Raw genomic sequence first — 16,327 nt, 5'->3', positions numbered from 1 at the left:
TTGTTTCTGGCTATGACACATAAATATCACAGCTGATTATGACAGGGTTTTTGTGATAGCAGCATTAGATCTGAGCGTAATGTTAATGTGTTGAGATACAGAGTCTCTCATAGATTTCCTGAACATTCTGCCTCCTGTCCTTGAAAATAACAGCGTCAAAGAAAATGGCTTATTATATGAACATTCAGTATTATTCATCTCTGACTCACATGTTTGAGAGAGATTATGGACAGAATTAGAATACAGTGCACAACAAACTCTTATTTTAACATAGTAATACAAAAAAAAAAATAAGAAATAAGACTACATATATACATATGCATGCATACATACATATAATAACTAAACACTTGTGAACCAATGGCCTCAGTACACAGTATTAAAATCCAAATATGTTGATCTATTGAGTTGATAAATTGTATATGTTAAAACAAGTGACAAATAAAATGTGTCATTCTACACTTTTGTCTCATATTCACTTTTTAATGTTTAGACATTTTTTGACTCCACAGCAAACAGCAATTTAGCATTTATTGTCCCAATAATTATAGAGGGGACTGTATGTGTGCGTGGGAGAAATAAAGTGTGTTTCTTTGTGTATGACTGCCAGTTCTGTTACATACTGACTGTCAACACTGTCAAGAGATTTTGACGGTAACAAAATTTACCCTGACTAATTCAGACAACAGGAAATCATGATTTTCAGCAATTTAAGACATATTTTTTTTTACAGAAAATATTATATTGTTATGGACAATAAATACCAAATTATTACAATAATAAAAATATAACTATATGAAAACCTTTAAACATTTAATGCACCTGCATTCCTGTAATCCCATATGGCAAAAATACATTTTTCTGGCCCGAAATATATTTTAAATATATGCTAAATATATTTTGTAGAAAGTAATGCTCAATTGAATGTATTTTTGAATTTGGAAATATATTTAGTTTTAACCATCATATATTAACAAATACTTTAATATTTTAAATTTGTTTAAAGGGCAAGCAAATACCATAATGCAAAAAAGTATTCTTTGCCAAATATATTTTAAATATATGCTAAATACAAATTAATTTTATAAAGTATATTTTTGAAGTTGAAAAAATATTTAATTTTAATATTTTTAAAACTGTTATGTTTACATGTTCGTAACATAAACAAATTAGGTATAGTAGATTTCATAATGCTTTATTTATTTTTAAACTATATTTCAAAATATACAAAAATTGTGAAAGATTTATTTTTGTAAACATATTCCAAAGTATATTTCAGCAAATAATATATGTTTTGACAAATTTTGGTAGATTTTGATATATATATATATATATATATATTTGCCGTATGTAAACATAAAAACATAACAAAAATAAACATTTAAACTTTACATTTACAATTCTATTAATAATAGTTTTTTTTTTGCTAATTATTAGATTTAGTTACTGTTGTTTTCCGTTCGCAGCTCTCAAAAAAACTGCACTACCCAGAATGCATCGCGAGCCTATTGGAATTGAGGAAAGACGCATCCAGGACATCGACTCATAAATCGCTTCTCTCCAACAATTACACTAGTTCACGCCGATTTCGCTCATCGGTGGATCATCTTGCAACAAAATTCAAGCATAGACTTTCTTTATTTACATTCAGACACTCGAATTTATTAACACTGGACGAAAACCTCACATCAGAGATTAGTGTGTAGTCGAAGTAGGTTTTCACGGCTAGCCTTCAGCTACGAAAAACAACAAACCCGGAGAGAGCAGTTTCAATTTTCCTGACAGACAAAACTGCAGATATAAACTCTAAACAGCATTTTTTTAAATTCCCACAGGCGTCGAAAATCACACATATGATGCTTTATAGCTAAAACACCTTTTGTTTTATCGAAAATAGTCTTTTTTTTAAGGATATTGTCATTTCCTTCGCTAAGCTAGCAACTCCGAACAAAGAAAGAAATCCAGCTTTCGTCGCCTCGTCACATCTCGTCAACTTTTTGGGCCTTTTTTCAATCAACGAAACGCACTTTTAGTGTCATTTGGGTAGAAATGGCCCAACAGAGTAGTGCTCAGGTCGCCAGCTCTCAGAAAGCTCTTATGTTGGAGATGAAGTCGCTGCAGGAAGAACCAGTGGAGGGTTTCAAGATCACATTAGTGGATGAAGCTGATCTCTACAACTGGGAAGTGGCGATTTTTGGACCCCCAAACACTCATTACGAGGGGGGGTATTTTAAGGTAAGAGGGTGAAATTGTGTTATTTTTAGGAACAGATGGCTGATGATCTAAATTTAGAGACTGAGATGGCGTTAGATAACTGCATCTCTTTATGTGTTTGTTTGTTTGTTTTATTTTGTTATGTTTAGCTATAACTCATATGTTTGATGGATTTTAAATCCTGATTTGATCATCTCTGTCCTGTTTTTCACCAGGAGTGACTTGATGAGATGATGGGGGTCTTTGTTTAGGATAATGGGTTGAAAGTGCTCGTTTGTTTGGTCTCTTTGTTCCTCATTGACTCGTGATGGATATCGGGGGAAGTGATTTGTACTACTTTGCACAAAGTATTATTAGTTAATAATGTTAAATGTTACAGCACTTGATCCCATTTATGTAAAACCCATTGTCTTAACAGATTCCTGGTGGAATCTCAAAGGTCATTGTAGGTTTTTTTTACCTTCTATTGGCCTACATATTTAGTTTAATTTCTAGTGTTGCTCCAAAAATATGTTATTCACGACCACCTTACATTTTATTAAGGTTAGGCTCACATTTTGACCAGTCTGATGTCTTTTGTTTTGTTCTGCATTGTTGTCTTGAATCATTGCCACAATCAATCATTAATAATAAAAGTGGTGGTGTAACGACAGAGGATCATTGTAAGGAATCTCATTCTTTTCCACACGAGCAGATAAACCCGTTCTTCTCTCCTAATGCTTTATAATTAATGACCTTAATAACGTTTGAGGTGGCATTAAATTATTCAACTTGTTTCAGGGTAGTTTCTCTTTGGATTATAGAGGAAGTGCATTGACTGTTTAGAGATTTAAAATAGGTCACATACTCATCATGCCTTTGTTTACACCGAGAACACACACACACGCGCGCGCGCACACACACATACAGTAGATTTAGCAGATACGGCGACTTCACTGTTTACTGGACTTTCAGGATTTGAGACCCAACTAATAGCAGAAGTGAACTCAAAAGGCCCAAAGGGTCAAGATGAACCAGTGGCTTGTGTGTATTTGCATTGAGCATTGTGCTTCTTTGTTTGATGGAGAAAATTATTCACACAGTTTGCCTGTTCACAGGAACAACCTCTCCGAGTGTTTGTTGGCACCTTTACAAGAGCGTTTATTCAGAGGATTTCAAACCAGCCAAGCCACTGTGGAATATATTGATGAATTTAGTTGTGAGATAGTTCACCCAAAAATTAAAAACTGTCATTTTCTCATCCTCATGTTGTCAAAAATCTGTATAAATTTCTTTTTTTCTGATGAACACAAAATTAGATATTTTGATAATTGTAACCATTGGCTTCCATAGTAGGAAAAGCAAGGATGGTCCTGAAAAATGCAAACGTGACGGATTTGCAAGTGCCAGTTTTTAAAAACATCGCCATGTCATCTCTGTGCAAACTGTGAAAACCTAATAGGTGATAACGATGCCGTCATGCGCATGTGTTAATTCAGTCTATATTAGGGCTGGGCAAAAAACGTATCTCATCAGTAAAGCCGACTCCGTAATTAATATTAAATCGCCATCACCTGTTTTCAGATAGAGGGGCAATTAATACACAGTTGTATTTTACAGAGAAGCTAGACGAAATGGCATACATTATCGGAGGTGATTGTCTACGATTATGAACGCAGCTTTGTGTAGTAAATGCCGCTCCATCTGAAAGCAAGTAATCCAAAGGTATTTGTATATAATGAGAGTTTTTTTCCAAATTTTTGCTGTCACACAATATGACACATTTACATGTCAACTACCCAGGCATGCATTAGTATAATCAAAACATCAATGGCGGCCTACAGGAATGTGTTTCGCAAGACACTGAGTTTATTAATGCTTCTCCAACAAACTCGACAAAACTCTGTTGTTTACAATGTAAGATCACTTGTAATAGTAATAAACCTACCTCATCGTCCATCTAAACAAAACGGCTCGATGTTTTTGCCATCTTAATTGTTTGTATTTATTGGTCTTTATAGGCATTTCTGCTTGCGACGATAAGAACAATTATGGGCTAAGTTGAGGAGTGATTTCAATCAAATTGCAACAAAAGTCGTTGTCTATTTACCTCCACCACTGCTGGTCTTCTCAAATCATACACAACAAGCTTCTTTTTTCATGGGTTTACTGGCCAAGCTGCTTTTTATTTGGTTGTTGCACTGCTAATGTGGGTTACTCGTGTGGATACTGCCTACTAGCGTTCTGCCTGTGTAATTGCACGTCGATTCGGACGCCGCATAAGTATGAATGAAAACCGATGTAGGACCTACGCATATATATAATGACTAGGGGTGTAACGGTTCGCAAAAATCACTGTTCGGTGCGTACCTTGGTTTTGAAGCCACGGTTTGGTTCATTTACGTTACAGTTGGGGGAAAATGCCAACATTAAACTGCAGGTTGTTTATTACTATTTACCAATTAGTTTACACTTGTTTTAAAACTTTTTATTAAAATATATATAAAATAAAAAAGATAATAAACAAAATACTGCTTCAAAGGTCTCCACTAAATAACATACTTTTTACATTATATTATAACAGTAGGTAAATCTTTTCTTAACCTTCTCTTAAACTTTTTCTCTAAACTACCAAATTCAATTTCTGAATACATTTATGAACTATTAGCCTACATTTTGGCCACCAAAAATGTTTATGTTTTGATTTATTTTGGATTTTTTTAAAGTCACAGTATTGAATTGGTTATATACCATCTCTATATAAAAATAAAATTACTGCTCTATGTGTAACTGCATAGCAAGCAATTTAAGCGTTTACATCAATAATCAAACGAATATACAACCAAGTAAATAAAAATCTTTTCTTCTGTTATATGTTTGACAGTAGACATTCACTGCACATGCGCACCGTGCCGAAAGCCCTTTACCGAAACGGTCCGGTACGAATACACGTACCGTTACACCCCTAATAATGACTGCTTTAAAGTAGCATCGCCATCAACTGGCCTTACACCCGTAATAAAGCGTTATTGTGGATCCTTTTGACAACATTGTCATATGTTTGTGAAATTTTTCAGAAAAAGTTTTTTTTTACGACATCGCTGTTGTGTAAATGTATTTGGTTAAGTATACTTTAGTTTTAAGTTTAGCACATTGTTGATGTGGCCTTTATTCCATTATAATGAAAATATAAAATTAGGGATGGGACGGTTAGAAAATTTCATATCATGATTATAGTGACCAAAGTTATCACGGTTATCAGTATTATCATGGTTTTCTTAAATTGAGATGGAAATGTTCAAAAAGAACTGATACACACACTGAAAACATTTTAACAAGTTTTATTTTTGAAAATCAGCAAACAACAAATACAATTAGCAGCTATATGCACTTTTTTTAAGCATAAACATTAAATCAGGGGTGTCCAAGCTTTTTTGTGTGGCAATCTACTTTTAAAATAATAACGCCAACAAGACCTACTAAAAACCATTTTTTTAACAAAACACTGTTACATTTTTTTATAACACTTTAAGGAGGACTATCTCTACGTTGAATTTAGGGCTGTCACCATTAGCGGAATAGCGGAGTTGCGGTTTTGATGAAATAAACTAGAAAATAACAACATTATCAGAAGCATCTCTCTCTCTCTCTCTTGTTCGGTCGATCGATCGCGCGCACATACACCGTGCGTGTGGATCAACTCCTGCATGAAGGCAAGAATGTGCATCCAAATTTCGGAAGTTAGATGACTCGGCTGCAGCGGGCCGGCATAAGATTTATAAAAACACACTTGAGAAGAAATGCGCAGCAACGCAAAAATACTTGTTTCTAAGACCATAATGCCAATTTGGCGCTTTGTTTTCCGAAGCTCGGAGGCGTGGAGCAGCATACAGTTATTAACTCATGTGCGATCTACCTGCATTGCATTTGCGATCGACTGGTTGTATTGGACACCCCTGCATTAAATGAACATTAACATGGAGCCCTGAGATGTATGAACCTGTTTTAATGAACAGTACCTTAAATAAGAACATCAAATGCACACATAAGCAACGCATTAAAACACAGTGCACCTGTAACTGCCTTCCGCCACGCCTTCTCATGCAAAACCAATGTTGCATGTGCGCGCCTGCGTCAAGCTGATTCTGGCTGGACAGGATTTACCGCGAGTTTTCAAAATCACTGTAATCAAACACAGTTGTTATGATAATTACATTTTAAACAATAATAATAACCGTCAGGACATTTTATCATGGTTAATCATGAAACCGGTAACCGTCCCATCCCTACATGCTATCAAATCCCAGAAATGAGAAAGCTGAATAAAAGTAACTCATCACACTGTGTTCTTGATATACGTTTGCTGAAACGAAAACTGTGATAGCTTTGTGTAATGAACAAACAGGAACTGGGAAGGCAGTCTCTGAAAAACTACTTCTGCTCCCATCTGATTCAATGGTGAGACATACATCTCAAGTTACATCTCTTAGTCTTGTTATTATGTTAGTTATTTTTTTTATTTTGGAGCTTGATTCACATTTATTTTAAGGGCAGGTTAAGATATTTTGCCTAGCATCTCTTGTTACATTTAATGAAAACAAAAGGTGGTTTGGTGCATCATAAGGAAGAGAAAGGACAGGATAGATTTTTTTGGGGAGAATTAATCCTTTAAAAGAACTATACTTACTAAAATACTCCATGCCAATATATTCACATCCCACAGTAGCAGCTCAAAATGTTTAAATTTCCTAATATTTGCCATGAGATTTGAAAATAATTAGGTCTGTATTGAATTGAGATGGAGGGCATATGTCTTGCGTAACAAAGGATTAACCTAGTTGTTTTTGTGCCAAAAAATGTCCCATTTCCTTGTTTCCCAGCCTGGAGTGCATTTGTGTGTGTTCTCTTTGATTTTCTTCTTCCTACATCTCCACCGTTCTCTTCAAAGTGATGTGTTTCAGTCCAATTAAGACCAGCTGTCTTGAGTTCACACTAGAGACAGAAACCTCTAAAGCTGTTGTATATAAGACATTTCTGCCTTGTACTGCCTGATGCCACTGTGATGTTTTGAAAAGTTGGGTTGGGTTGTTGTCCCGCAAAACAGCGCAAGTTTAGAGTTTCCTTACAGGCTTTTTTTGCATATAGATGACAATGAGCAGTAAATGCATAACCACATGTCATTAAACCAATACTCAGAATAGGCATAGATGAAGTGCAGTATATATAAAGTCCAATTTAGATTTCTTGTTGAGTGACGTGTACAACGTAGCCTACACATAGACACATACGTAATGCGCACCTCTAAAAATCTAACAACATGTAAGGGGTGTAAATCCGACAGTTCGTTGCGATACGATACAATATTGATGATTTTCCAGCAATGCAATATTTGTCGATACATCAAACTTTTCTTCAATGCAATTACGAATGTAATCCGATATTATACGCAGCTATTTCATATACTACAACTTTTGATCAGTAAGTCCTTATTGATCTGAAATCACTGTTAGTTTGAGTCGTTTAAAACATGCATTTATGTTTTGACACTCGTCAAACATAATCATTACACATATTCTTTATTATCATGAAAATACCTGAAAAGGTTTTAAGAGCAGCAATATAAATATATCCTTAAGACATTTCCTGGAGCTGCCTGTCATAGCTGCGTGTGTATGGTTCTTCGTCTGCAGCGCATATTGAGTTTCTGCACAAGAGCGCCCTCTGGCTTTTGGATGTAGCGACATTTCACCGCGATTCATTGAGAAGCATAGCAAGCATCATCGGCCGATATATCGGTGCACCACTAGTTACATTATTACACGAAATATATAACATGAATGTTTAATTAAATTCTTATAAAAAAGGCACAATCTCTGTCTCAATTAAGATATTTACAACAACAAACAAAAAATACACTTTTTAATAAATTAAACAATGAGGGGAAAAATGTCACAAAATCAAGCTTATGATGGCAACAGTTAAAGTCTTTAGTTTTTTTCCAAATATAAAATATTTCCAAACCCACGATTTGCGTCCCATAGCAGTCTCAACGTCTTCTGGCATTTTCGCGGTGTTTTTGCTGCTACAACCACTTTGTTGCCGCATTGCATTCACTTGCTGACACTAGCACATGAAATAACGAAAATGCGCGTTTTGGTGGAAACGCGTAGATGGACGCCAGGTTTCCCGCAGAAAATGTGTTAGTTAAGGTGGTTTGACCAAGGGCGTGGCAATCAAAGGGGTGGGGCTTATGCGTCATGATGAAAATTAAAATATTTTAATAAAATGAATAAATAAAATATTTATTTTTAAAACACTCAAATAAAACTTAATTTTACATACTAGATTATTAATGAATTAAATGTTTTTACCTCTAATGGGAATAGCTGCGTGATGAAGTGAAACTAAAGGGTTAATAAACACAAACTAAAGCAGATGTTGTAGAACGTCTGTCGAACGATGATAGATAGCGCAAAAATTGTAAAAACTGCTTATTTCCCACTATTAATTACATTATCTTAAATATTAAATAATGTAAATAATGCACATAAATAAAGTGAGCAAGAGCGCTCAACAATTATATCTAATCAACAGGCACGTGAAACCTAGCTAGCAGGTTTCTCAAACAACAAAATCACCAGTTAACTTACTTTAAAATTAGAAGAACTATAGACTAATACAATAACAGGCTTAAATAACCCCAAAACATAAGTCCACTTACAGCTCTCACGGACACGCGTTTTATCAACTGGCTATCCTCCAGACATGACGTACCACGTCTTATCTCATTTCGGACGTGTGGTGCGCGTGCACGCTCTGGCTGTGAGGCGCGTCTGTGCTATTCTCCAAGATGTTTTATCAACTGGCTAGTTATCCTCCAGTGACGGTCCGGAACACGTCTTTCTCATTTCGGCCATGTTTTTGGACGACCTAGTTAAGGCGGTAGGGTTTCCAAGCTTAAGTGGGCCGCCTTAACTGAAATATGCTGCGGGAAACCCTGGACATTACGTCAAGGAATGAGGATGCGGAGAGTGTCAAAATAAAGGTACCACATATCAACATTTTATGTGTGGCCTTGATGTTAGAAATTTAATTGGCACATTGATCCATATTGATCTATACCGCAAATGCTGTGATTGTTATGCCTTAAGGAGGTCGAGTCGTGTCTACAACTCTGAGGTATTGTACACCGGAAGTGCACATTAAATAGTGCGAGCTTAGATAGCAGCTATCACTATGTGAGTGGCGCTCTGTGGTGCGACAGGGATTTGAGCAACTTCCAGAGTCGTAGCTGGGAGCCACGGACAGACGCCACCTGTCGGCGCCGGTGTGCGTATACTCATAGAAAACATTGTGTTCGATTTGTTTAAAATGGCGCTGCGCGTCCGGTGTGTGACCCCCCTTTGGCCCTCCCCACTCAAAATTCTGCGTCGCATTTCCGCTTGCGACTGTAAAAATTAAAGCGGAGCAATATTTGACAGATCAAGTTGCAACAAATGTTTCTGTATATTTTCCTCAATCTCTGCTGATGCTTCTGCAACAACATGCATAACAAGCTGCTTCTTCTTCGACTGTTGCCTTGATACTGTAACATGCCCGTGGACACTGCCTACTAGTGATCTGAATGTGTAATTGCACGTTGACAAAGACACAGAACTATAAATGAAAACTGACGCGTAGCCTACTGAGTAGAGGCTAGGCTTCGGTCTTACACAGAAGTATAAATCAGCCACGTTATTTCAGACTGTTCTAATCTGTTTGTTTTTGTCCTGTTTTTCTAGGCTCGTATTAAGTTCCCGATCGATTATCCGTATTCACCACCCACGTTTCGATTCCTTACCAAAATGTGGCACCCTAACATCTATGAGGTAAGATCTTTTCAGCCAGTCACACTGTATAATGAAACGTGTAACTTACTTTGTTGGAGCAGATGCAAACATTGAGATTTTGGTTAATGCCGCTCTGATCGGCCTAAAGTTTTAATCAGTGGATTTATTGAGCTCTGTAATGTTACCAGGAAGCACAAAGAGGCGTGGTTGACCAACATGCAGTTAAGACCTGTTTGTGGCCTGGAAAGTATTAGGTCATGTTGTTGTGTGCGCTTGACATGAGAGATGGATAACATGTCAAAGGCAGCTTTACAAATCTAAGCCAAACATTGTGTTAAAGTGTAATGATTTAAATGCAGCACATGCATAAGAATTTTCACAGTCCAGGCATGTTTTTCAGTGTTATCCTGAAGCCGTTTCTCCTTATTTCACTTTCACACATCTCTCTGTCAGGCTTTTGAGTGATGGCGCTGGGGTGATGGCTCACAGTAAGAGTTATGATACTATGAATGATTAATCTGTGGATGTTTTCACAGAACGGCGATGTTTGTATCTCCATTCTTCATCCTCCAGTAGATGATCCACAGAGCGGAGAACTTCCCTCAGAGAGGTGGAACCCCACACAGAACGTCAGGTATGGTTTCATATCTAACCCACTTTTGACTAAACCTGCAAATTTAACCAATCCCACGACTGGTTCTTCCTTCAATACATGCATTATTGAAGCCTGGTTACCCTTTTTTTATGATGTTTTGAAGATAACCTGTGCATCTAGGATTTGTGTAGAGACAGCATTGTTTGTGATGTGAAAATGAATTTTCCTCCAGGTATCAGTAGATGTTTATCTACCAGTGGCTGTCACAAAGAGTGATTATTTATTTTACCGAATCGCAGGGGTCTATTCAATTTAAGAGTAGGCCACTTTAATGTTGAGGAGTTTTCCGGTTGCTTGCTTTTCATAGAAAATATCTCCGTGGACATCTCAGTGTTTTTGTGTTTCATGTAGTCTGGTTTCCTGTTTCACTGGGCATTGTGGGCTCAGGGGAAAAGCTCACGTCTTCCAGGAAGATCTTGTTAATCATTCCTGTTGTTGAACACCTGTCGCTGTACACAGAGAGATGGGTGTATTTTCAGTCAAGATCGACTGTTGCATGTTTTAGAGCGCCAATATCTACATTGTGCCCCTAAATTGTATTATGAAATTATGCATGATGTATTTGCTTATAGGTGTTATAAAATTGTACCTTAAATAATGTTTTGATGGTAGATTTTGAAATAATGTGGAAAAGATCAATACATTTGAATTAGGGATGCACCGATATGGAAATTTTGGCCGATACCGATAACTCTACAAATTTGGGGGCCGATAACCGATATCTATAGCCCGATAAATATTCATATTTTCACAATGAAAAACTCACAGACCGCGGACATCTTGTCTTTGCGCTAGACTAGCATACTCTTCTTAAGCCCGCAACACGTGTCATCTTCGTGCTATGACGCAAAAAGCACCAATCAAAACTCCACATGGCCAGCAATGAGCAAGTGAAGTGGTTCAACAAACCAAAATAATCCATCATTTATCGGCTTTCATTTATCGGCCTAATTTTGCTATCAGACCGATAACCGATAATATTAAAAATAAGCAGTTATCGTCCAATAACGATATGTCGGCCGATATATCGTGCATCCCTGATTTGAATGTTAGCAAGTAGGGATGCTCCGATCAGGATTTTTGCAGCCGATACCGATTACCGGTTTGTTGTCTTCATGATCGGCCAATACTAATGCCGATACCTCAAGCTCATATGCAAGCTCTTTGATGACTGTAACTGTTAACAATTAAAAAAATATTTAAGAAATACCACAGATGTTGCCTTTGATGACAAAAGTAAACAGAAAGATCGGTTCAGGAGATCGGCAAATTTAGCGAGCACCCGATCGAGTCATTTAATGCCGTTATCGTCTGATACCGATCTGCAGCCGATGGATTGGAGCATCCCTATTAGCAAGGAAAAATATTTTTATCTGAAGCTGGGTTTTCATCCAAACGTGTAGTAAATCTTTTTAAAATGTGCATAAAATGAAAAACAAAGAAATGGGAATTTGGTGTATTTCCATCAAGTGGTTTGAGCGTATGATCGTGGTATTAGTAACCAACAGTAAATAAAACAAGGCACGCTTAAAAAATGGAGACAGGACTGCATTTAGTTACGATTGGGGCAAGTTATAAATTTACTAGCAGTATAGCTTGTAATTGGCAAACTGAATGCTGTGCACAGAAAAAAGGAATGCAGCATTTTTGATGCAGGCAATAGCAGCAAGGGCATTACGAAGATGTCGAGCCCCATAAATAGGGCTGTCACGGTTATGACATTTTGCTGACGGTTAATTGTCTAATACAGTGGTTCTCAATCTTTTTTAGCGTGCAACCCCCCTTGTGTTCCGTGCATTTCTTCGCGGCCCCCCCCCCCCCAGAGAAAATGTATGACAAATTTGTTCTAAAATGTAACATTTGAAATAAACAAAACATATAAAATTATTCAAAGAAGTGCTATTGAGTAATATTGAATTATTTTTTTTGTTTAATTACACAGAATTCATGATAAATTAATGTATTTTATAAAATCTCATAAAACTGAGGCCCTCCTGGCACCATCTCGCGGCCCCCCTGGGGGCCCCAGCCCCCAGTTTGAGAACCACTGGTCTAATAAATTGTGACTATTATGACAATTAATTGCCCGTTTTAGGGCTTTGATGATTATGGGGATTAATTGTCTGTTTTATTGGTTTGACATTTAATTCCCATACATTTTTTTGTTTGTGAAATAATTTTCACACATTGTTGTGATTATTTAAATCTTTTGCAAGGTTTACCTGGCAGTAAATATTAATACACATAACACATATTTAAAAGTAATCTGATACTGTCTCATTTATACAGGCGCTGCAGCTCCCCCTTGTGTTTTTTAGAGAGATGTGCAATCATTGCGGTGATTTAAAATCATTGCGATAAAGTAAAAAAATCACGGTGAGACGATTACTTAATCGTTGTGATAGCCCTACCCATAAATGGGAAAGACAACGACAGCTGATACAGCTAGACAGTCAGTCCCGCGGGTTTAATGTTCGCTACGTCAATTTTTATTCAAAATTTGGCATTTCCATCACTCGTTTCTGATGCGTTACTTCAAAATGTGCATAAAATCAGGGTGATGAAAACCCAGCTTTAAAGACCTAATGATAAAAACTCAAATGTGACTGTTTGCCGATACCACAATGGTCACTGCTCTATCGTACATCACTGGTGTGGCCATAAACAATACACATGAAAGCATTAACTGTAAAATCTTCACCGAGCATCTCTGGGAAAGATTGGCATTAAAGTAATTCATTTATAACTCTTTGTGTGTGTGTTTCAGAACGATCCTGTTGAGTGTCATCTCTCTGCTGAATGAACCAAACACATTTTCTCCTGCTAACGTCGACGCCTCCGTCATGTACCGCAAATGGAGAGACAGTAAAGGAAAAGACAGGGAATACGCAGAGATCATTAGGTAAATGATGATTTATGATGAATAATGAAATATTAAAATGCACCGCATTGAATCTTTTTATTTCAATATGTTGTTATGAGAAACATATTGTTACTCGCAGTGCAAACATCCCCCTTTAAATTTATGCATTTGGTGAATACTTTTATACAAAGTGACTTGTGTCTGTACATTTAGGTTTTTTTTCTTATGACCATATATGTACTTGTTCATATGCAAAAGGTAGACCAATCATAACGGATATAATTTCCATATAATTTTTTAGGAAATTGCCGTAGCAAGCAGAAGCCAGTTTAATTCTATATAAGGATGTAAAGTAATCATGTAAAAACTAAATAATGTTTTTGGTGCAAGAAGACCTGACTAACATTTCTTAGGATGTCAGGGAAGAAAACATCCCTTTACGCCTTTATCAGACCCCCTTTAAGGTTCAGCTTTGTGATTTGGAGCTGGATATTTATTATATGTTGACAGCACCATTAACCTGAAGTAAAGACGTTGCTGATTGAAAAAGATTTTGATTTATTTTCTGGATCATTGGTGCCCTCCTGTGGTTGAACAAGTAACTGAAACACAAGTGATGTATTTATGTCCTATTATTAACACTGGCTCTCACACTATTGCATCATCAGATTTCTTTCATTCCCCCATAAGGGAATTATTTTTCTCATTTGAAGAGCTAATATGATGTAAAATGTCTATTCAGCCCCTAAATTGAAATGAATGATGCAGTAGAAATAGAAACAGGTTATTAAATTCATTATAGTAGGTGTTTCAACATGTAAATTAACCTATACGATTATTCTGGATGTTTGTGCCATGCATTTATATGTATGCATTTTATCCAATGCAAACTCAATTTAGCATATGTGTTAGCTGGGGATCAAACTGACAGCTTTTGCTTTTCTAATGCATTGCTCTCGAGTTACATGAACACCATGCGTTCAATTACCAAGGCAGTAGTTATGACGAAAACTCGTGTAGTTTTTAAGTGATATGATGGATGCATAAGTAAACAATTATTTACAGCACTCGCTTGCAATGCCTCCATAATGTATTTTACTGTAAGCAATCCTTTAATGTTGTGTAAAAAGTGTGTAATTGTGTGTGTGTGTCTGTTACAGGAAACAGGTTTTGGCCACTAAAGCAGAGGCAGAGCGGGACGGTGTTAAAGTTCCCACCACACTGGCGGAGTATTGCGTGCCTCCACGTGCCCCCGCGCTGGACGAGGGCTCTGATCTGTTATACGACGATTACTATGACGACGAAGACATAGAGGATGAGGATGGCGAGGACTGTTGCTATGATGAAGATGACTCTGGCAATGAAGAGTCATGACGACATTCCCATTATCACATTCATCCTTGTCTCATCAGCATCATTTCAGAAGTCGAAACGTTAAGGCATGCGCCCCGCATTAACTTTCTCTCCGATGGCCCTTTACTTTGAACTTTTTTTTTTTTTAAAGCATTATGCTGTTTTTTGTCAGTGTCATATTGTGCTGGCATTCAGCTTTATTTTAAAATCCTCTTTTTTGTTTGCTTCATGCTCTCTTTGTTTCTTTTAAAAAAAAGGGAGCATGTGCGTTTTAAGACGTCAGGCGGTCAACGCTTTGATAGCGTTAATAATCATTTTGTTCACCTCACTGTTTTGCGCATACGAATGGTCCAGCAATAAAGAGATACTGAAGGTTAAAGTTTGCTCAGTTTTGTTCCCCCCTTGAGCATTTAGGAATTACGTTTTGGGAAAGCCCTGCGCAAAAATACAAGCATGATACATTGATAAAACCTTGCTTGCATTGTAAAATATTGAAACGGTTTACAATGCAATATTTAACTTGTATAGTAAATTATTGAAATGATGTTTTTTTTTTCTTCGTACCAAGATATAGAACCTTATCAGAAATGGATATAATCAGATTTACTGGTTGGGGTTGTTAATGGATGTGTTTAATAGTAGCAACATTTTATTTAATCTGCTATGGGGGATTTTATTCATAGATGTACGTTTGTGTTTTTTAAAGAATTGCCCTAAATTTGGGATTTAGGGTAACTCTCAAATGACTGTTGCTTCGTTCGTTTTGTTTTATCGCTCCTTGAAATGATGGCACGTCTTGAATCGTGATGTCACAATCGAATCGTTCCTTTTTCGCTGACTGGAGGCGTCCTGTCGCTTTTTTCAGTTTCCACTCATACCGACTGACTCTCAGGATAAACCAATCGAGACAAAGAAATCCCACAAACAAAAAAGTATTTCTCTTCCCACCTGCAAGTCATCCATCTTTGCAAAGTCGTTTTGAGGACAATTTACAACCGTATCCCAGGAGGCTGCGATGCACACAAGGAGATTTGTCCATTAAATTGAACTGTATGTATTTTTACGGTTTGTTGGCATATTTAAAACTGAATAAAGATCTTTATTAGAATAGCATTTGGTTTTATTTTGAGAGTATTGGGAAATTAAGGTTGCTCAGTGTTTCTGGGGCTCATTTAAAAGCTTTTAAGGAGTTTGGTCACTATTGTAGAAATGTTTTTGTATTTATTGAGCAGTAATGTTAAAAGTAGGCATGCACTATACAAATAGTCATGCATGATATTTGATATAAAGGTGCCGATATATTCAGTTGCTTAACCCTTTAACTGGTGCAGCCCTTTTTGAGTGGTGGTGAAAATGTGATGTACATCTTGAAATTAATATAACTTCAAATTAATAATTGGTCTAGATGCCTATTTTGTTTTTGTTTTAAGAAGA

General features: G+C 36.7%; 1 protein-coding gene across 1 annotated transcript; it reads left to right on the top strand.

Moving 5' to 3' along the window:
- Positions 1-1,486: 1,486 nt before the first annotated feature.
- cdc34b (cell division cycle 34 homolog (S. cerevisiae) b) lies at positions 1,487-16,001 on the top strand. Its single transcript, XM_055201299.2, has 5 exons — positions 1,487-2,235; positions 9,975-10,061; positions 10,559-10,656; positions 13,445-13,579; positions 14,701-16,001. The coding sequence occupies exons 1-5, from the start codon at positions 2,050-2,052 to the stop codon at positions 14,912-14,914; spliced, it is 720 nt and encodes a 239-aa protein (XP_055057274.1). The 5' UTR covers positions 1,487-2,049; the 3' UTR covers positions 14,915-16,001.
- The last annotated feature ends 326 nt before the right edge of the window (positions 16,002-16,327 follow it).

Source organism: Misgurnus anguillicaudatus, chromosome 2, assembly GCF_027580225.2.
Source record: "Misgurnus anguillicaudatus chromosome 2, ASM2758022v2, whole genome shotgun sequence".
Lineage (NCBI taxonomy): Eukaryota > Metazoa > Chordata > Actinopteri > Cypriniformes > Cobitidae > Misgurnus > Misgurnus anguillicaudatus.
This window is presented reverse-complemented; position numbering and strand designations above follow the sequence as displayed.

Bases quoted from the DNA above. Each gene is read 5' to 3' on its own strand.
- cdc34b (XM_055201299.2), top strand. From the start codon at position 2,050: ATGGCCCAACAGAGTAGTGCTCAGGTCGCCAGCTCTCAGAAAGCTCTT. The intron at 2,236-9,974 runs GTAAGAGGGTGA...CTGTTTTTCTAG, and splicing joins ACGAGGGGGGGTATTTTAAG to GCTCGTATTAAGTTCCCGAT. The intron at 13,580-14,700 runs GTAAATGATGAT...TGTCTGTTACAG, and splicing joins GAATACGCAGAGATCATTAG to GAAACAGGTTTTGGCCACTA.